This window comes from Lipophrys pholis, assembly GCF_963383615.2.
Source record: "Lipophrys pholis genome assembly, chromosome: 12".
Lineage (NCBI taxonomy): Eukaryota > Metazoa > Chordata > Actinopteri > Blenniiformes > Blenniidae > Lipophrys > Lipophrys pholis.
The window spans coordinates 25430022-25451694 of NC_137641.1; the positions used below are offsets into that span (position 1 = coordinate 25430022).

The window sequence follows — 21673 nt, forward strand, 5'->3', positions numbered from 1 at the left end:
CTTCACTTAAATGTCAATACTCGACTCCTGTCCTGTCCAAGGTTTTAATCTCCCTTTCACCCTGTGAAAACTAGAATTGGCTCCAGGCCTTAAAAAAAAACATACCCTGATTAAAGCAGTTGGTTTTTTTCACGTCTCATCTCAACTTTGGAGGCCTGCTGCACTCACATCTAGACTGACCACTGCCCCCTGGATAACAAATGCACTATTTCTGTGTGACATTGATTGTTATGCTGGAGTTACATCGGCTTTATGTGTAATCTTTCTCCGTTTGGAGACGGATGTGTATGTCCTGCATTTGTTAGGTGGTGAATTATAGGACTCTGTTTGATTTTGGTGACGAGTTCAAAATACTCGGCTGTGAATATTTAAGAAAAAGAATAAACACCTTTCAACTATGCTCCAGATTATAGACGTGGACCATCTGCCATTGACATAGCAAAAGTAAACTTTGACAACGAACTCTCCAAAGTAGCTCCTCAAACATGTGAGCATTGTTTCAATGATTTTAATTCCCTCTTGCAGAGATAGACGGCCCACGACAGGTGGAGGCGAAGGACGTGACGGACTCCTCGGCTCTGATCAGCTGGTCTCAGCCGGTGGTCCCCATGAACAGAGTCACTATGATTTACGCGCCGACCTCCGACCCGGCTGAGGAAACCAGAGTGGACGTGTCCCCGCCGGACAAGCAGTACAGTATCAGCGGCCTGAAGCCGGACACCGAGTACACCGTGTCGCTCGTCTCCAGAGGCGACGACATCAGCAGCGACCCCGTCACCACCTCATTCACCACAGGTAGCGTTGCAGCTTGTTGGTTGCTGAAGGGTAAAGCTTCCATCTCGGGATTCAACATGCGCACTTATGCTGATTTCTACTGCGTGAACAATTTTCGCCTCAGTTTAGTGATGTTTGTTTGATGGAGCTAGAAGACCCAGCAATTTGAGGAAACTACTGGAGCTTTTCAGAATTAAAAGCGTGTAATTATGAGCCGTTACTTTTAGCGACAATCACAGAGCCGATAAAGTGCAGAAAAAGCTTCCCTGGAGGTCGCGTAAACAAACAAACAAACAAACAAACATTGTGATAATTTCTTCTACAGCTGAACATGCTGTGCTGTGAATATTGAATCGCCTGCGTTTGGCCTCGTGCTGCTTTCCTGTGTTTCCTCCAGCCCTGGACGCCCCTGCAGACCTGCAGCCCGTGTCTCAGACGGACAGCAGCATCACTCTGGAGTGGACCAACAGCCAGGCCGACGTCGACAGCTACCGGGTGAAATTCAGCCCCATCTCCGGAGCCGTCCACGGCGAGGAAGTGTTCCCACGAGGGCCGGGACTCGCCACGCAGGCTACCATCACAGGTAAGGGGTCCAAAGAGGAGCGCATTCATCGCCACACACTCAAACCGTTATGGTCACATCACGGTCTGCGTTGGCAGGGCTGAGGCCGGGGACGGAGTACGGGATCGGAGTGACGGCAGTGAAGAACGAGAGAGAGAGCTTCCCTGCTACGAGCAACGCAGCGACCGGTGAGCAGCTGTACAAACACTCAACGCTCACTCTGCTTCATAAATACACAGATAGAGGAGCCGTGTTGATACACGTTGGGTGATGAAATGAAACTAATGGGGTGAAATAGTTTATGGTTCCTCAGAGTGTAACAACTGCCGTCGATAAGTGTTCGTAAGTGTTACGTCCATCCTCCAGAGCCGAATGGGACAGGAGTCTATCAGTGAAGTTCATTAATTTCAGGGCCTGGACCCTCGGTAGATACAACATCCTGTTTTACTTCACTTCTTTCACTCCATTTGTGGAATTGTTAGCGTTGCACTGTGCACGCTCTGCTGCAGTCCGTCTCATCTGTGTTGTGTTCACGTTTGAATTAAACTCCAAACGGACCAAACGCAGGATGCGATAGCCACAGAAATGCTGAAGCAGCAGATTCTAATTGATGAGCCTAATGGAGGAAATCCTGCTGCTGTTTCCACTTTTTAATACGTTTTAAAAGCCGTTGAGTTCTTACCGGATAAATCCGATCTAAACCTAGTGTTTAATAGGTTTAATAGCAACATATAGCTTTTTTCTCTTTTGTTTTTACCTTTGATCTACGTATATGAATGCCATATTTCACATTTCACGTTTCCTCTCATCTGCTGACGTGATGAGAGGAAATGAGATGATATTCAGTGATTTCTAGTACAGAAGAACTGCCAACGTTCATGCATTTAGAGCTGTGGTTCTCAAAGTTTTTAGTTTGTTCACTGATAAAATGTTGAACTCTCCATGTACAACCACTTTGATCCTCCTAAACACAGTAATGGAGGCTTGTCTGATGACGTTTGGATTTGAGGAATTATTCGTCAGTATCTCAGTCACTCTGTACAACGCAGCAGCATTATAACGACCGCTTTAATTCATCCTGAGAAGTTCTTTTTAATCTCTCATTTTTTCAACAAATAACCTCCAAGATTATCTTTTTAAAAATATAATTCACATTGATAAGTGTTATATTCTGATATTATGTCTTTTAAACAATAAATTATAAAAACATTACATCTTATATCTTTCACAAGCACATTGTAACCTCAGAGCTGCACGTACGATTCACTGACATGATGCTAAAATAATCTTCCAAATGCTGTGAAAATATTGAAACACGGTTTATGATGAAATCTCCCGCTGCACACGGCCATGTTGAAATCTTAACTTGGATAGTTTTTGGAGTTAAGGAGACGATGTTGTTACTCCAGATTCTGACAAGTAGAACAAACAATAAACTCACAAATGTTTTTGTCTGATTACAAATTAATTTACCTCTAAAAGAAAATTTGCTTTAGTAGTATATGATAAAAGGAAAAACATTTACTTGGAAATAATTAGATTTTAATTGACTATCTTTCATGGAAAACAAACATAAAAAAAACACATTAACATTGCAATGTTATTAAAATGTTCTAAAATGGACGAAAGATAAGAATCTGCTTTTGCTGTGAATTCGTGCAAGTTCTAAGTACAGCCTAGAGTTTTTTAATGTTTGAAATTTGTTATATTCCTAGTCAAACACACACTTCTAACCAATAAGAATTTTGTTTTGGGTTTAATCAACTGAAGAAGCTATTTTCCCTTTTTTCTACACTGCACTGTGTCACTTCAAAAAAGCTTTTCTACATCAAGTTTTTTTTGTTTGTTTGTTTTTTTTAAACACCTTACTGCACCTTGTAATTGGTCCCCTTGCCCTCTTCTCCTCGTCTCTTTGGACAGACATCGATCCTCCCACAGAGTTTGAACAGGTGGAGTCCACGGAGACGTCTCTCACCGTGAGGTGGCAGAAACCGCAGGCCAAAGTCGGCGGCTACCAGCTGGATTACGTCTCCAGAGACGGTGTGGTGGAGGAGGTGGCGGTCCCGGCCACGGCCACCAGCCACATGCTGCACAGCCTGACGCCCGGGATGAGATACACCCTGACTCTCACGGCAGAGCGGGGACACAAGAGGAGCAGGCCCGTCTCCCTGTCTGCGTCCACAGGTGGGTGGGAAACGGTTTCATCACATGACATCGAATAACACACTGATGAGACGGCGAGAACCAAAATGTGTGCTGGTATATGGTTTAAAACATGTTTCACACAGGAGAAAATGACATCAACTATGATGCTAAAATTTATTTTGGAATGTTTTATTTTCTCACCTTCACTAAACCTCCCAAAAAAAAGGAATTATCAAATTTCAACATCCTATTATTCAAACTTTGGATATCATTATAGCATTAATTATCATCATAGTCTGAATAAACGTTCAAATTTATCATACAATAAACTGTGAAAACTCTTTCACGAGGAGAGAATCACCATTTAACATATTTTATATGAGCACATATGCATTGATATTTTAGAGCTCAATCAAATTGTTTTACATATAAAATCAGGCTTAATTCCAATATTATTAAATTTTGTATTGATATAGTATAATTTATATCACATACACTTATTCTGATTAGCTTTTCTGAATAATGGAAATCAGTTTAGGTTAAAAAATAAATTGATGAATTTGATTTATGTATCTTTTGTTTTTTGTTTGTGTTTACTCTGTAGGAACACCTCGGTTGTAAAGCAGAGTGGCAACCAAAGTTATTTACATTCACAGCAATAATGTATTTCCCGTAAATAATTAGGTCTTACTGTGTTTTCCATCCATCTACAGGAACGTGGGATCATGTGTTTAACATTCTTCTTTTTCCAGGTGACCTGACTGAAGAGACACACCAGCTGCTCTTCTTCTTTTCACATTTACTTGCAGTTTATTAAACCGCACATCAAACTATCACACACTGAATAACGTCAAAACTGTTGTTTTCTTCATTTGTTCCTCTTTTGTTTTTCTTGTAGCCTCTTTTACTTTTTATTTAGCCGACTCGGACGACCGCGAGTTAGCGCCCCCCGCAGGCTCGGAGGACAATGTCATTAGCTTTGTGTACTTAGACCCGTCTGAGTCCACGTTTTCTGGGATGGAGCCCGAGGACGAGCTCGGGGCGCTGACCGTCTCGGGCCTCTCGCCTGAAGGATTCGACCTCTCGTGGAAACTCGAGGCTCACGGCCTCTTTGATAAGTTTGCAGTCGAATATAACGACGCTCGGCAGCCGTGGGATGTGAGAGAGATCCAACTTCCCGGAGATGCTCGCGGCTCTCGAATCCAGGGCCTGAATGCATCAACAGAGTATGAAATAAAACTCTTCGGAGTAACGGGTAGCCAGCGATCTGCGCTACTTGAAGCTGTTGCAGTTACAGGTACAAGTTTACCTCCTGCTGCTGCTTGACAGCTTCTCCCATCAGTCAAAGCATCTCTGGGTCACGTTAACATGATTTTGCATGCCAGATTTCTCTGCAATAGTTTTTGTCGCCTCCATCGCCTTCATAACTTCTGGCATGATCCCGGTAAAAGATGAACCCAGGAAGGGACTTTGTTTTCATCGTTTTCATCTCATCATTTAATGAGGCCTCAGTACTGCGGCAGCTTGTTGCATCCAAACGCTCAAATGCAAGAAGAAATGACAAAGAACGAGCCGGTACTTCAGTGGCAAAGACAAAAAGCAGGCAGCCCTATATGAAAACTACCTAATCGTTGTGTTATAAGTTAAGATGGATTATTATTCCAACTCCAGTTTCCTGCTTTTTTTCCTGCTTTTATTAAATATCCATAGACTTTTGTTCATCCAACACATTTTATTTTACTATAATATTAAATGTTTCTGCACATCCTTCAATAATCAGACATTAATCAGGTCTTCATCGTCTATTTGTAGTGAGTACACTGTAATCCTGAATTTTCAGGATGTATATAAAATTTCCAAGTAACTACATTCCATTTAAAATGAATATAATATAATATATAATATTAATGGAGCGTATATTAATCCTGCGTTTTTGTGCACATTTTTCTATATGTATAAAATATTCTTTCATTTTTCCGATTCAGTAGTTGTGCTTGTTTCTGCATATTTTTCTGTGAATATATAGCGACCCTCATGTTTTCCTGCTCAGTTTCACTTACTTTAAATTAATCCTGGATCTTTCCGGCTCAGTTCCCAGTGAGCTTAGGGGAAACCTCTTCAAAACAGACCGCATGTGTGTCTAATCCAGCTCATTCTGTCAGCACCAATTCATGCACCCTGTAAAATGCACTCTATAGATTGGAGTTCAATCTTTGAAAAGGTAGATTATTAAACCAGCAAATTCAAATGACACAAAAAAAAAAAACGTCACACTTAAATGCTACTGGAGTAAGTCAGTGACAAGCCGGATATTCTCCAAGCTTGAAAACGGTAAATCCTGCAGGTACGCTGCCCCAGGAGCTGCCTGCCCCAATTTCTCCCTGCATTCGAGGTTTTAAAATGCAACCCATTTTGTCCTCTGAAAGCCTTGTCACACTAATTCCACCCCCATCGTTCATCCCCCTTCATCCCATTTACAGAATTAAGACGATTCTGTCGGAGGAAATTACACTGAACGTCACTCGCATGCCGTGAACGCGCCGCCGCAGCGTTTCTCTTGAGCAGCGGGAAGCCGAGCGGCTGTGCATGGCTTCGTCATCGGTTTGAAGGCGACCGTGTACTTTCACTGCGGTGGGCTACTCGGCGCCTTCAACAGGTTAATGGCACCCACCCGCGTGCCATTAACGCATCAGATGTTCATGCTTCATAACCGAACTGTCCTGCTGGAACGCGGGATAGTTAATCTGCAGAGGAGAAGAGAAGATCTGAACTGTTGTGACTTTTTTTTCTTCTTCTTCTTCTTCTTCTTCTTCTAACGCAGTTTTTTCATTGCAGGATCTGTTACAGTCATCAGTAGATCCAGTGAGGAATTCACTCATTTAACTGCTTTTATTCACTGTAGCGCCGCAGCCTACCTCCCCGAATGTGCTCGCTCTGAGCATCAAAGATGCGCCATCGACCACAGAGTCTCCCCCGGACACCGGAGCGCCTCAAAGCTCGGAGCCCCTCGGGCCCGTGAACGCTGAAGCCCCCTCCACCTCCGGCCGTGGTGTAATGAGCTCTGGGATTGAGCTCGGAGGCTCAGGCGTGGAGCTGCCGGGGAATCTCACAGTCAATGTAACTGCCACGAGTGTCCGGCTGGCGTGGTCGGCGCCTGATGAGGCGTTCGATAGCTTTTTGGTGGAGCTCAGTGCTTCGTCAGCAGCGGCTCGGCCTCACGTGAGCACATTGCCAGGAAATACCAGGACGGCTGAAATCGAGGGGCTGTCCCCCTCCACACTTTATAATATTACATTGCAAGGCCTGTTGGAAGGGAAGCGATCTTTACCTCTCAGAGTTTTTGCCACCACAGGTACATGGAGCAAATATTTCTCATTGTAGGCATTCGCCACAAACAAACAGGATGGCTCAGAAGCTGCTGTTTTGTTTTTTTTTGGTTTTTTTTAACAGATACGCTTCATATTTCTTCTTTACTACAGCAAACGACCACAGCCCAAACACAATTACAAAATTGTTGATTTATATTACTACAGGAAGGAAAAGCTAAAATTTATTTAATTGAATTTAAAATTCAAGATGATTTTAATCTTTGTAAAAAACTCTTTGCAGAAACTCATGTCTGCTAAATGTACGAATATTCCATATAAAACAAATTAGGCTTAAGCCAATATCAATACAGGTATGAGATATGTCAATGTATACAAAAAGTAGTATAGGATTAAAAATTGTATATATGTATTTTATTTACATGATTAAAGGTTTTAATTTACAATTTTACATGCAAAATGTATCTAGAAATACACATTAAAATCAAAGTACTGCAAGCTTAAACTCAATAAATAACAAAATGTTAGAAAATATACAACGGATATTGAATATTTATATATTTTGAGTGAATATTTAAGATTTTATTTTGAGTCATATTTCTGGCTAAGTGTCCAATAGCTACACTACAGTATTTAGATTTTAAATCATAGATTTTTTTGGAAAAGAACTACAGACATCTGTTCATTTTATTATTTAATTTAGAAAAAAAAAAGTTTTTGACTATTTTCCATCCATCAGAAAAAAAAAGTCAAAATAGCCTAACTTTTTCTCTAGATTATTGTATTTTATATTGCAATTATATGTTTTTACTTTATCTCCAATCTTTGTTCCCACCTTGGCCCCAACTCTCAGTCCTATTCATGACCAATGTGTGTTGAGATGAATGGAATGGTTGACCCCCGTCTGATCTGTCTGTCTCCCAGAGGAGCTGAAGCTGAGGGTGGTGAACCTCACCATCTCGGATATTACATGGGACAGCTTCACTGCGTCCTGGAGCCCCTCGGGCGGGGAGTTTGAGACCTTTGTCATTGAGGTAACAAACCTGGAGAATTTCGCAGAGAGCCAAAACCTCACTCTGTCCGGAGACGCTCTGAGCCTGGGCATCTCCGGGCTCAACCCCAACACCAGCTACATGGTTGGCCTGTATGGGATGTATGAGGGCTCCTTCCTGGAGCCCGTGTACGGTGAAGCCACCACAGGTACCTGCAGCTCGCAGCGTTGCAGTATTTTATCCTCTGAACTTTCCTCCTTTCCTCTCGTAGAAAATATTTCACTCGGCATCTGTACGCTCGAGAAATTAGATCTGTCGCACTCTTCTGCGGTCTTCATCTCGCTTGCATGGAGCAACAACAACCATCACTGTAACCTCATTTCTCTTCTGGCGCCTCTCGTCCGTCACTGAACTGCTTCATCCTTAACCAGCGTCTCCTCGCCGTCCAGCCACTGTGTCTGTCTCGCTGAGAGCGGGCGGCGTGATGCGCACTCCAGTCGCATCTCTGAGCCGAGCAAACCCCCGCCCCCACATATGTTCACCCCCAACTTTCAAAGTGCATGAAGCCCCCTCCCCCGTCTCCCTGGAGCATCCCTGCATCGTGGTCCGGTCTGACGCTGACGTGCTGCAACGATTGCAAAAGCAAACCAATAACCCCCCCCATAGACCCCTTTCGTCACACGGCAACAGTGTGACCGTCTCATTTCACCCCATCAGCCCTCATTCAGTGTGTCATTGATTAACCTTGAAAGATCATTTGCCCGTGGATGTGCGAGCGCTCGCAGTGTTCATCTGGTCTGAGGTCTGTCGGTCTGTGTGAGTGACATGAAGAACGCTTCGTCGACTCTGAAGTAAATGTCCTCGTCTCCTTTTGAACTGCTAGGTGGCAAATGATTAAATCTTCTTGACTTTAATCAAGGTAAAAGAAATATGTACATCAGCAATCTGAGGTTAACTCCTAATTCCTCCTTGTTTCCGGCCTGCTGCACGTTTGCATGCAACTTAACTGCATTTCTCATTAACGCTGCATCTCTTCAGCTGTCTGCTTACATTTGCAGCATTATGCAGATTTTATCCTCTGATCAAAACCAAAACACCGACCGCATGAGCAATTCTGCAGTCAGCCTTTCTCCTCAATCATATTTACACATTTTAATCACCACTTAATTCCTTTAAACTTACAGTCTAGATTAAGGTTTTCAGCCATTTACAATAAAAGCTTTTTGATTTTCACTCCTTCGCATTACACGTTGCTCATTGTTCTTGTTAAGATAATCTCCAGGTGCAACTGGTTTAAGCTAAAGTGCTGTGCAGAATTACTGGTACCCCGGAATGTCTGAGAATAAATAAATAAAAATAAATGCCAAAGAACTCAACGATTATAATCAGAATATTTAATAAAAGCAAAAGATATTTTTATAGAGTGAAGTATAATACTGACATAAAATATTAGAGACAATTATTTATAACCTTTGATTGAATTATTAGATTAGATTAGTTCAAAATTGCTTGACGTGCAGAATTGAGAAATTATGACTTTAGTCGTGGCTGTCGTGGCACTCATGCTTTATTGTGCAACATAGTGCACCTTCCAGGGGTTTGAGCTTCACGCTCAGCTGGAATTAACCAATTTTCACAACACGCATATTTGTTTTATATATATGTATATATATATATAATTAATTAAAACCTCTAAGTTCAGTTTATTCATTTGTTTGTAGGCCACCTGTTTAATCTCATAAAGCCAAAGTCCAGCCTCCCTACAGTGAAGCATGGTGGAGGTATCATCATGCTGCGTGGCTTCTTCTCTGCCTCTAAATCTAACGATTGCTCAACAATTTTAAAGAGAAATGTCTTAGCCAGTATATGAAAACAGTTTGATCAGAAGCTTTCTGATTTTTAAGCACAAATTAAAGGAGGCTATTAAAAAAAGTCTTTCTTAAATTGACCTGAAAACGTTTGGGGGGGGGGCGCTGAACGCCACTGAGGTAATAACTTCTCCAACCTTATAGATCCTTGAACAAATCATGTGCTAATAATTTTAGTCCATGGTAGATTTTTAAGTGATTATATGGTATAAAATAACTTTATGTTTTTCTTTTCGAACACCTGTAAACATTTTATTAAATTTTTTAATCGGGGGGTTCCAGTAATTCGTACTGTTGCTATATCTAAGGTGTGGTGGAGGACTTTTTCCATTTGCTTTTTATTTGCATGTATTTAATCTTTTATTGAGCTACTCAGACTACCAGGGATTGCTGGTGGTGGCGGTGAGTGCCCCTGTAGTGCAACACATCCATGTAATCTCCTTTGTGTTTGTTTTTTAACGGCTTTGATAAAAGAATCTAATCCTGGTTTCTTTCTTTAGTGAATCAGCCAGTGGTTGGCAAACTATATATCTCAAACATAACTTCAGAGAGCTTTTCGATCCACTGGAACGGCACTCGTGGAGCATTTGATGGTTTTATCCTGGAGATAATTGATTCTGATTGGCTGATGGAGCCAGTGGAGTATAACATATCCCACGGTGTAAAGTCCCACGACGTCTCGGGGCTGCGGCCCGGCACTGATTATGTAGCCTACCTCTACGGGACGTTCAAGGGATCCCGAACGAACGCTGTCAGTATTGTTGCATCAACAGGTACTCTGATCTTTTCTGCGTTAAATCTTATAGAGAACAGGGTTGATCATTATGAGCTTTACAAATTTGTCCATTTGGGCCTTGCATGCATACATTGCACTTTATTTTTTTTCTAAATAAAAACACAGATTTCATGCTTTTTTTTATTTTTCTCTCCCCTGTAGCTGAAGAGCCTGATTTGTCCAAGCTCGTAGTTTCTAACGTTACCTCAGACAGATTCTCTCTGTCGTGGCGGGCACGAGAGAAGGCATTTGATCAGTTCATAGTCGAGGTCAGAGAGTCGGCTTTGCCCTCGCAGGCGATGGGGCGCACTCTGCCGGGAGACGCGCGCTCCACGGTAATGGCCGGGCTCAAAGCGAGCACCGGCTACAACATAAAGCTGTACGCCAGCGCTGGCGGCCGCCGCAACTCACAGCCGCTGCTCGCCGTAGCCGCAACAGGTATCCCATTACATGCGTTCCGTGACACTGCATGTATCCGCCGCACGACGTGACTGAAAAGCCGTGTTCTTCTCTCACTCAGAGGACGTCCCACTGTTGGGACCCGTAGCCGCCTCGTCTGCGAGTCCACATAACCTCAGCTTGTCCTGGAGCACTGTGTCGGGCCACTTTGATGGCTTTGTTATCCGGGTCAGTGACCCCGAGCAGCAGTCTGACACGCTGGAGTTCAGGCTCCCCGGGGAAGCCCGTAACTTTACCATCTCTAACCTGATGGACGCCACGGGCTACGGCATTGAGCTGTATGGCATTTCTCACGGGCGCCACACCCCCTCTGTGATAGCCCATGCTTTTACAGGTACTATGTATTTTACTCGCATCTTGTAGTAACTAAAGGTTTTGCATACAAAGCTTTTTTTTGGGTGGGGGGGACTAAATTACCTTTTGCACTTGTGTCTTATAAATTGTCAGTTTGATAGAGCAAAGACATTTTACCTGTTGGTTAAATCGATGCATTAGGAGCAAACTTGACATGCATCTTAATACATCTTTTTTTCTCATGCACAAAACGGCTTTATGTTTCATAAATAGTAATAAAACTTTGCCTCAAAGTCTGACACAATACTGAATAGCAAAGGTGCAATAAATTGCAGGTAGAATATACGATGGGGGTTTTTGGCAACAGAAATACGTGAGCATTAAAAACTACAATATTTGAGCATAATACCACTTTGGGCCTTGGTTGACAGTGTTGAGTCGCCATAGTGCTCGTCTCTCTGTTCTGCTGAAAATTTAAGTGTGTTTTAAAGACTTGATGAAGTTTGAAAAGACACCGTTGACCACTTCATTGCATCATGTCTAGTGTTGTGAGACTGGAAAATTAGAACATGTCACACAATTTAACTGACACTAATATGATGCAATCTATTACTTTTTGTAGTAGCATCAGCATCGACATTCTTGGGAGAAAGCAGTTCCAACAAAGGCGTATTATATTATACATCGTAATGTGTTTTAGTACAACTTGTGCTCTCATTATCTGCACCAATTATATATTTTGAATGGACCAAGCAAAGTCAGTATGAGATGTTTGTTTCCTATATTTTACCTATAGTTTACAGTTTTGTGGCTCAATAGATCACATAAAAAAGGTATCCAGCTATCACTGAACAGCAAACTACTGGCTGAGGATGGATTTATAAGTTTTTTTAGAGCACGTGGGTGATGTTGGTACGGCTCTCACCTACAGGATTAGTATAATATTGTGTATTAGGCGCCAATCAGACAGACTGGATGATGTGCAGCAAGTTCACCATCAACCTTGATTCCTTTTCCTTGCAAAGTGGCTTTAGAGAGTAGAAACCTTTGTTAACTCGTGTTGACTCGTATAAGCTCTAAATAGTGATATAATTGTTGTTTAGAATCCCCAGCAAGGCTGTGTACAGCTAGGACTCACTACACCACCTACTGGTACTAAGTAGTATTGCTTTTGAGGCCATAATCTGGCTTTTGTGTAGCTTGTAAAGTTGAGTAAATAAATCTGTGACACAATTTTGAATTATTCTCCAACATTCTCTAAGGTTATTTATATTTTCTTTATTATCCATAATGTTGCTTTGAGCTCAAGCCGGTGAAAAATGACGTTAACATACAGTAATATGGAATTCTTTGTTCTATCAATCATTAATTATAGAGCACTTTTCAAAAAGTAAAATGGAACACAGAGCGCTTTACATTATTGTTTGAAGCTCCTCAGGTCTGATTAAATGAATCTAATTTTCCAGGCATAATTTTCTTGTTCTGGGACTCTTTTGGCGCCAACTAAACTCAACATGTCGCTTGAGAAATGTTTTGGCGAGGAAGCGTCAAATCAAAGTTTATTTAATGAAGCACATTGAAAAACAACTCGTTGAGCAAAGCGTGTTACAGGTTATTCAGAGATGAAATAAAATGCAATAAAAGTGAAAGAAATGTTTATTTGATTCAAATGCTGCGTTGCACAATATAATACTATAGGATAAAATGTGTAACAGGATCAAAAATTGATGAGGCGAAATGTAAAGAACCAAGAAGTCGAGAATGCAAAGTGAAGCACTATAAGATGCATGCAAGATTTGCTCATAATGTCTTTGATTTGAGTATATTTATAATCTACTCAGTTGTCAGCTCCATTAAACCCTCTGCTTTTGCAATCATTGCACACATTATTCCCCCTAATGGATTCTCGTTCCCCCTCCGATCGAACCCTGCCAGCTCCTTTGCCCAAAGTGGAAAACTTGACCATTTCCAACATAACCCCCTACGGCTTCCGTGTGTCGTGGGAGGTGAAGCAGCAGCAGCAGCCGCCGCCGCCGCCGCAGCAGGATGAGTCGGCCCCCTCTAATGGCGGCTTCAGGCGCTTTCACATAGTGGTGACAGACTCCGGCTGGCTGCTGGAGCCTCAGGAGTTCACCGTGCCGGGAAACCAGAGCCACTGGGACATCTGGGGCCTCATCACCGGCATAGGCTATGAGGTCAGGCTGACCGGGGTGTCAGAGTCAGGGCTCCTCTCTCGGCCTCTGACTACAGTGGCTGTGACAGGTACCACTCACAGAGCACTGCAAGGCCCCACCTCTTACTAAAACCAAACAGTCCCACTTCCTGTTTCTCTTCCAGCACATTTATTCTGAAGCTTCACCATCACAACAAGGCTGCTCCCCCCCCTCCTTATTTCTATTTCTAAATAACCTTAAAGATCCCATAAAAATTGAAAATTAAACTCAAGTTCTGATCTTGTGTCTACTTATCACTTCATCTGCTTCAAACAATTCAAGTCAAAAAACCTATTTCTAGTGTACTTTTCACATTAAAAACTATTTTTCTGTCCGTAAAACAATGTTAATGTTTGATGATTCCTTCTGTAATCGAGGGCGTTGTCCTCGCTCGGCATCCAATAGAAATGTTTCCATTCTTAGCCCCGCCCCATTATTGCTATGCATATTCATGGGGTCGTTCTAATTTGAAATATTTTATCACGGAAACGATCTTAACGTATTGTTTGAATGGGGTCTTCAAGGAGAATGTGAATGTAATTACTCATTTAGTATATCCACATTATTTGAAAGCCATGTTTTGATGGTGAGGCTTCAGCGCCGTACCCTTACCTAACCCTACCTTTGATTTATAACAGCTCTTCTTTTCCAGAATGATCTCACTCTCTCTCCATCTAGAGTATTTTCTCGGTATGCAGCCGAGTCATTGGGAGGACCAGACGCGCAGAACCGCTTCCCCCACCCCCGTCTGTTTCCTCTTAGCTTCAAAATATGAGCAAGCGTTCATATTTTAAAACGTGTTTTCCTTCACTTCATTTCTCTGATTGGTCTTTTGATGACTTTCCATGCTGATTTTATCGAACGGGATCAAAACTCCAGTCGAACGGAAATGGGTCACTGAGTGAAGTTAGAGTTCCACATGTTGGAAAACACTGAATATCAAACAGACATTTTGAGCATGAAATGTCTTGTTGAGTCCATTTCTAATTTTTGTTTGGTTATTTCTTGAATGCACTGGCCGAAAGGACGCATGGGGACCTCGTCTGTTGAAACCCTTCAGTCAGATCTGACGTCTACAGAAAGCGTCTTGTCTTTTAAAAGAACCTGCAGCACTCTTCTTCTGATGCACCCACACTAACGGATGCCTGAGGTGGCTGGACTGTATCCCGCTCTACCACTTGGATAAAACCTCTTTTCCTGGTCGCTGATCTTCTCTCAAACCGACTCCTCCGCCCGCCTCTCAGAAGCTGCTGAGTATTTCCGAGGTAACCACCAAACTCTACCCCGCCATGTTTCCCTGTCTAACCAGAGGCCGAGCCGGAAGTGGAGCATCTCTTTGTCTCGGACGTCACGGCGGACAGTTTCCGCCTGTCCTGGACGGCCGACGAAGACCTGTTCGACCGATTTGTCATCAAAGTCAGAGACAGCAAGAGGCTAAGGCACCCGCAGGAGCTCAACGTGCGCGGCGACGAGCGGACCAAGGTCATAACCGGACTTGTGGGCGGCACCGAGTACGAAATCGAGCTTTACGGTGTCACACTGGACCAGCGCTCGCAGCCAATTACAGGGATTGCTCAGACAGGTATATGAAAAGAAAAAGAAAAAAAAAACGACCTTGGATCATGTGCAGTTTCAGAATCGCCAAGGTACCAGTCGTCTTCGTCCTTCTGCTTCACTCCATGTCTGTCTCCAGTTAAAGGCTGCCTGCTGGGAAATTACTGAATTTAATTTGAATTCCCTGAACTCTTCTTGTTCTTGCCCACGGTGTTGTTTAATTTTCTCGTCAATGTTTGTCCTTTTGCACTCCGCCAGGCCTGAGCAATCCCAGAGGACTTCACTTCTCCGAAGTGACGGAGTCGTCAGCCGTAGTTCACTGGTCCATGCCTCGAGCGCCAGTCGACGGTTACCGCATCACTTACGTGCCCTTTGAAGGAGGTACTTCATCATTCAGACGACCTTCACCCTCCTCTTGCAGCAGACCGCATCACAATAGAATACTGAATCTGTAGTTTAGAACAGTGTGTTTATATTTAGTTATTACATAAATGTGAGTCACTAAAGTAAAACTATTTATTTTTTCCACTTGATCCTCACTAGTTTGGCAGTTTTCATTTAGTTTTACGCCACAAAAGCTTTGAATTTTACAGCATATTTATGTCTAATTAAAAAGCAAAAAAGCTCAACAAGTAAGATTCTTTTAACAAATTTAACCTTTTCTAAGAGGGTGAACAATATACTTGTTTTAAAAACATCTGAAATGTCACATTTTTGCTTTTTATAACTGCTCCTGCAGCCCCAAAGCACTTTTACAATGTTATTCACGTTGACACACTATTGTCATTGGGAGCATTTTGATGTTCAGTGCCTTGCTCAAGGACACGTGCACATATAGACAGGAGGAGCAACCGAGCCCTTTTTTCTTGTCCTGTTTTAAATCCCATGTTGGTAAAACGTCTGATCTTGTTTTGAGACAATAATACAGTGTCAATGTGAACCTTGTGGAAAAAATAGAATTTGATTATAAAACTATAATGAGATTTCTACTTTTCTGTTAATCTGTTTGCTTTAAAACTAAAAAAGCTTTAAAAAAAAATTGTTTCTTCGTGCTGATGTTACAATCTACATTTCAAAAAGATAATTTTCTACAATTAGATTGTTTCTAAGAAACATAGCATTCGAGTTTAATGAACTACTTTAACTTTTATACATTTACACGCAGATATCTCGACTCCTTTAGGAAAAACGGTGCATCAGAAGTATAATTTTCTGGTATTATTGATCTGTAATATAAGTTTACTTTTTAATCTCCAAACCATAACAGAGTCAGAAATGTTTTCTTGTCAACCTCTGGTTTGCTTTAGGGAATCTTTTTAGGACTTTGAATATACTTTTAGACAATATCTGCCTCACAAAACTCAATATGAGTTACAAAATCCTAACATATACTGTATATAAATAGGATTTAAAGGGTGTGTAGTATCTACGAGTGCTGTGTGAGCGCATTAACATTGTTGGGCATTTCTCCTCCTCAGGAAGCCCCATGTCGATGACTGTGGACGGCAGCGTGTTCGAGGCTCTTCTGCCCAACATGAACCCTGGAAAGACCTACCAAGTGACCGTGAACGCCGTGAAGGGTCTGGAGGAGAGTGACCCCAGCACCGACACCGTCACCACAGGTCTGATCACTCTCCTCTTTAGCATGCGCTCGCCATTTGTAAGGTTGAAGAGCCAATTTGAAGAGATTGGATTATTCTGTGTGTGCGTGTCCTCCAGCTTTGGACCGGCCGCAGGGTCTGACCGCGGTCAACGTCACCGACACTTCAGCCCTGCTGCTGTGGCAGCCGTCTGCAGGCACCGTCGATGGCTACGTCATCACCTACAGCGCCGACACCGGTGTGTGTGTCCTCTCGCATTCAATCAATATTCATTATAATGGAACAAAAATCCATGACAAATCTTTTTTTTTTTTTTCTTTCTTTCTTTTGACCGATGAATGGATTTCTTCCCCGCAGTGTCTCCGGTGGTGGAGCATGTTTCTGGGAACATAGTGGAGTTTGAGATGAACTCCCTCCTTCCAGGAACCTATTACACGGTGGGAGTTCAAGCTGTGAACGAAGCCCTGCGGAGCGACTCGGCTGTGACCGAGTTCACCACGGGTGGGTGAAGATAAAGGGTCGGAGTCATCTTATGAGTCACCTCGTAAAGCCCGAGTTCACCTTCGTGCTGTCCCGTTAATATCGTTTAGTGACTCCATGGTGTCATTCAGGAAAATATGCTTAAAACTGCCATTTATTTTAATAATATATACATTTTTTAGAAATCAGTCAAATGTAATTTTTAGTCCGAAAACCTGAAGTGTTCCAGATGCATTGCTTCATTTCAAGATTCAGCATATATGTGACAGTAAAGAGCTCAAACAGTCGAGCTTCAAATTTAACTCTCTAATGATCCTGACAGACAATTAAAAATAGTGCAAGTTTTTTACCAAAACTTAACTGATTTGCTTGAGACAAAACCACAAGGAAGATGTCAGGATTACGACACGATATTGAAACTTTGGGAAGCAGAACTCCAATAGCATTGTGTCAGGATTATTGTGAGAAACTTTATTTATCCCGCAGTGGGGAACATTTTTTTAATGCTGCTTTTATCTCATGTCTCACACTTAAAAACTGTTCATCTTGTTTGTCACTATAATATATATCACATCTTGTCACAAGATTCCTGCAGCCTTCATCCTTCTTGCATAGTTTTGTTTTTTAATTTGTAATTTACAGGCAGTTTTAGTCCACTTCCTCTACACCCGACACCCCTGCACTAAACAATGGGCCAAATCCAAAGTAGCCTGCGTGCACTCATACATTTCCCTCGCTGCTGTATGTCGTGATGCCATCAGGTGTGGATCCTCCTCGAGACCTGACGGCCATAAACATCCAAACCGACGGCGCTACTTTGACGTGGAGGCCGCCTCACGCTGCCGTCACCGGCTACACACTCACCTTCTCCTCTGCTGAGGGCAGCATCAGGGTACGTGTCGGACTCAGGACATCAGGCGGTGATTCAATGGCTCCCAAACGTTTTATCCCAGGACCACATTTTAGAAAAACCAAACAGTCATTCAAACTCCGCTTTGATACAAACTGCAAATTTCATATTAGATTTTTGAATTTGAATTGCACTGCTGAGCCATATCCTGAAATATTCCAACCTCACTCACCTGTCTTTCTTTCACTGGTTTTAGTTTTGATTTTAAGGTTCTTCTCCTTACATGAAACTCTCTGAGAGGTGCAGACCCGAGTTATTTCAGGTGGCTTTTAGCTTGTATTCCCTTCAAGCTTCAATAGGTCCTCGGGTGTCTCGTTTTTGGTTGTTTCGGGTTCGACTCTATGTCATCTTTAAATCATGCAAGCTCAGTTTTTATTGTCAAGGATGGCTCTCGACGTGCATGTGTGTACATATGCGGATTGTGTCTTCTTCAATACTTAATGCTTTATCCGTCTTAGACAGTGAAACGCAATCGCACAAAATGTCGGCACCGAGTGAATTATGGGAAGCAACCGGCGCACTGAGAACCCACAGAGAGACAGACTGAAACCTGTAAACTTCCCGTGTCCTGTTTCTGTGGCTGCAGGAAGTGGTGCTGAGCCCGACGGCGTCCTCCTACGGCATGTCGCAGCTCAGCGGCTCCACCGAGTACAGCGTGAGGCTGCAGGCCAACGCCGGCGCTCAGAAGAGCCGCCACGTAACCACCGTCTTCACGACCAGTGAGCAGAAAAACACACAAACCTCCTCCTCACCTTGTGCGTGCGACCGAATCTCCCTGACGCTAGAAAGATATCACGTCTTCCTTTCAGCCTGATCTCCCAGCCAGGTCACCTGTGCCTGTTTTCCACCTCGCCTGAGCTTTTTCCCCTCATTCAGACCTTTTCTTTTCCAGACTTTTCTCCTCCCAGACGACACTGTACACCTTTTCATGCATTTTTCATGAAACGTGGATGAATGTGAGGCACTCCGAGCTGATGTCTTTTTAATATGTGCTTTTCAGTCGGGCAGCTGTACAGACGCCCCAGGGACTGCGCTCAGATTCTACTGAACGGGGAGACGAACTCTGGCCTCTACACTGTCTACATTGGAGGAGAGGAGGGGCAACCCATTCAGGTTTACTGTGACATGACCACAGACGGAGGAGGATGGCTGGTGAGGAATCCAACATGGAGGCAGCTCAAGTTCAGCGGCGATCAAGCCTGCTGTGATCAATGCGAGTCTCCCGCGTCCCTCATAACCGGTCTCCTGTCTCCAGGTCTTCCTCAGACGACAGAATGGAAAGCTGGAGTTCTTCAGGAACTGGAAGAATTACACCGCTGGCTTTGGGAACATGAACGATGAGTTCTGGCTCGGTGAGACGGCCTCGTCTTTCTGGACTCTTTTCACTCTCGTTCCTTTCACCCTGCGTGCCTCACAACACACATTAATCCTCCTCCGCAGGTCTCTCCAACCTCCACAAGATCACGTCTCTGGGTCACTACGAGCTGCGGGTGGACTTGAGGGACAGCGGCGAGTCGGCCTACGCTCAGTATGACAAGTTCACGATTGCGGAGCCGAGAACGCGCTATAAACTCTACATAGGAGCGTATAGCGGAACAGCAGGTGGGCGACGTGTACGACTGAGGCCACGTTCTCATATTGGTCCAGTTTTTATTCGTTTCTGACACTCGTGCACCCTTGATAGATTTGGTCTTCAAAATAAAATGTGGTGCAAGTTTACAAAATGTCAGTACTTGATTACAGTTCCGAGTATTTTTTTTAGTCGAGACGCTCTTCATGATGTGCACAAAGCTGGATTATTGTAGAGCTCTTGACACATTGGATGAGCTCGCTCATCACGTTCAGTGGGAGGAAGATGCTCTATGATCTGAAGCAGCAACAAGCAAACACAGCTACTGTGGCTGCCAGCTAATGCTAATGCTAATGTTACTTACAGTACACTGTTCATATATGATGGTTCAATTTAAAAAGCTTCACAATTGAATAAGTTTATGAATAATAGGACAAAACAAGTTGTTGCAAAAGAAAGAAAATCACTAAATACAGGACAAGAATGAAAACGTGTGTAAAACTGTTGTAGAAATAAAACTGTTAAAAACCACTTAAACCTCAATTGAAAACGAACAAGAAAAGATGCATTGATTATGAAGATAAATAGGCGTGCAAGCTCCTCATTAACATCAGGGTACAGTGTCCAATGAAGATGACCCAAAAGCAAATATATAATTTATTTTGAAACAATTCTTTTATATTTTCCTGAATCTGAACCTCGCTGTTCCGCCTCGCCGCCACCAGGGGACTCCATGACGTACCATCAGGGCCGGCCGTTCTCCACCTACGACAACGACAACGACATCGCCGTCACAAACTGCGCTCTGTCCTACAAAGGCGCCTTCTGGTACAAAAACTGTCACCGTGTCAACCTCATGGGGAAATACGGAGACACCAGCCACAGTAAGGTACGTTAGCCACGGAGACACGTTTCACCACGGAGCCGCCGAGTCACAATACCACCAGTTTACATGAAGGCTGCTCAAGTGATTTCTTCTTTTGTACTTATCACTACAAATTGCACTCATTCATTCATCTGTTTTACGCATCTCCTCAGATTTAGGCCCTTGCGTGTGACTTTTTTCACTTTATTCTTATTTATTTTCAACAGGGGATCAACTGGTTCCACTGGAAAGGCCATGAACACTCGATCCAGTTTGCAGAGATGAAGCTCAGACCGGCCAACTTCAGAAACTTTGAGAGTCGAAAAAAGCGATCGTAGACTCATGAATTATTCCTCATCCTCCTCCTCATCCTCATCCTCCTCCTCTTGCACCTTCATCTTTCCCTCATCTTCAAAACTTCAAAAAACACACAGTGAATCTGATTCAGATATTGACTTTGAGAAATCTACCAGGTACCATTACACCAAAGAATCAATAAGAATCTTTTTTTTTATTATTATTATTCCTTGTTTTGTAAATGTCCCAATTTGACACTTTTGTGTTTTTTGTGTGTGTGATTTATTATTTCTGCCCTTCCAAAGAAAGTAGCTGTTAATTTCTTTGACATATGAGTGTTATTGGGACCAAACATCTGTTTCCATGTGTAAAAAAAATATTGTAAAAGGAGCCACTGAAATCAATAACATGTCAAAGGCACATAGTCAAAAGGCGGCTCGTCCCCTGAACTCATCGTTTACTCAGTCACTCCGTCTTTTAATCTACTCAAACAGTAGAAATACAAGAAAAGTTTTCATCAAATTTACTGTTGGACCTTCTGCTCATATTTAAAATCCGGTTTGTTTATTTTGAGAGAGTAAACGATGCTCTGTAACCTTCCATACAAATAAAAATGTTAGTTTGATAAACAGTGTTGGTGTCCCCTCTCTTTATTGCACTGTCGAAGCATTTGCCCCTTCTTTCCACCAGATGGCGCTATTTACTCTCCGCAGTGTTTCGTTACTGCAGCTGGAGGAGGATTCTACCATCAGCTGATGGTGTGTGTCCAAAGTGTTGTTTACACAGGGTAACTATGAAGGTAACACGTCTTGAGTTCACATATAAATTCAATGTTTTTCTTAGAAACGGAACAAAAACTCATATTTTCACTTATTCTGGTCCAACCCTTATTAATTTATTAATTTCTGAAGGAATTATTGTAAAGAGTTATTGTCTTCGAATGATTTTTGATGGTATGAGTTTAAAACTGCTGGTAAGTTGTAGTATT

General features: G+C 42.7%; 1 protein-coding gene across 1 annotated transcript in view; it reads left to right on the plus strand.

Annotated features, from left to right (window-relative positions):
- LOC308117965 (tenascin-like) overlaps positions 1–21318 on the plus strand; it is a 54601-nt gene extending 33283 nt beyond the window's left edge. Inside the window, exons 8-30 of the mRNA XM_080477098.1 lie at positions 526–795; positions 1172–1357; positions 1435–1524; positions 3257–3520; positions 4380–4778; positions 6384–6833; positions 7732–8007; positions 10168–10440; positions 10605–10880; positions 10963–11235; positions 13131–13457; positions 14718–14990; positions 15221–15343; positions 16441–16584; positions 16682–16801; positions 16921–17064; positions 17805–17935; positions 18540–18672; positions 18954–19105; positions 19209–19305; positions 19394–19555; positions 20249–20412; positions 20616–21318. Of these exons, the coding sequence (XP_080333224.1) occupies positions 526–795; positions 1172–1357; positions 1435–1524; positions 3257–3520; positions 4380–4778; positions 6384–6833; positions 7732–8007; positions 10168–10440; positions 10605–10880; positions 10963–11235; positions 13131–13457; positions 14718–14990; positions 15221–15343; positions 16441–16584; positions 16682–16801; positions 16921–17064; positions 17805–17935; positions 18540–18672; positions 18954–19105; positions 19209–19305; positions 19394–19555; positions 20249–20412; positions 20616–20726 (4838 nt within the window). The 3' untranslated portion in view covers positions 20727–21318. The remainder of the gene's footprint in view (positions 1–525; positions 796–1171; positions 1358–1434; positions 1525–3256; positions 3521–4379; positions 4779–6383; positions 6834–7731; positions 8008–10167; positions 10441–10604; positions 10881–10962; positions 11236–13130; positions 13458–14717; positions 14991–15220; positions 15344–16440; positions 16585–16681; positions 16802–16920; positions 17065–17804; positions 17936–18539; positions 18673–18953; positions 19106–19208; positions 19306–19393; positions 19556–20248; positions 20413–20615) is intronic.
- Positions 21319–21673: the final 355 nt, after the last annotated feature.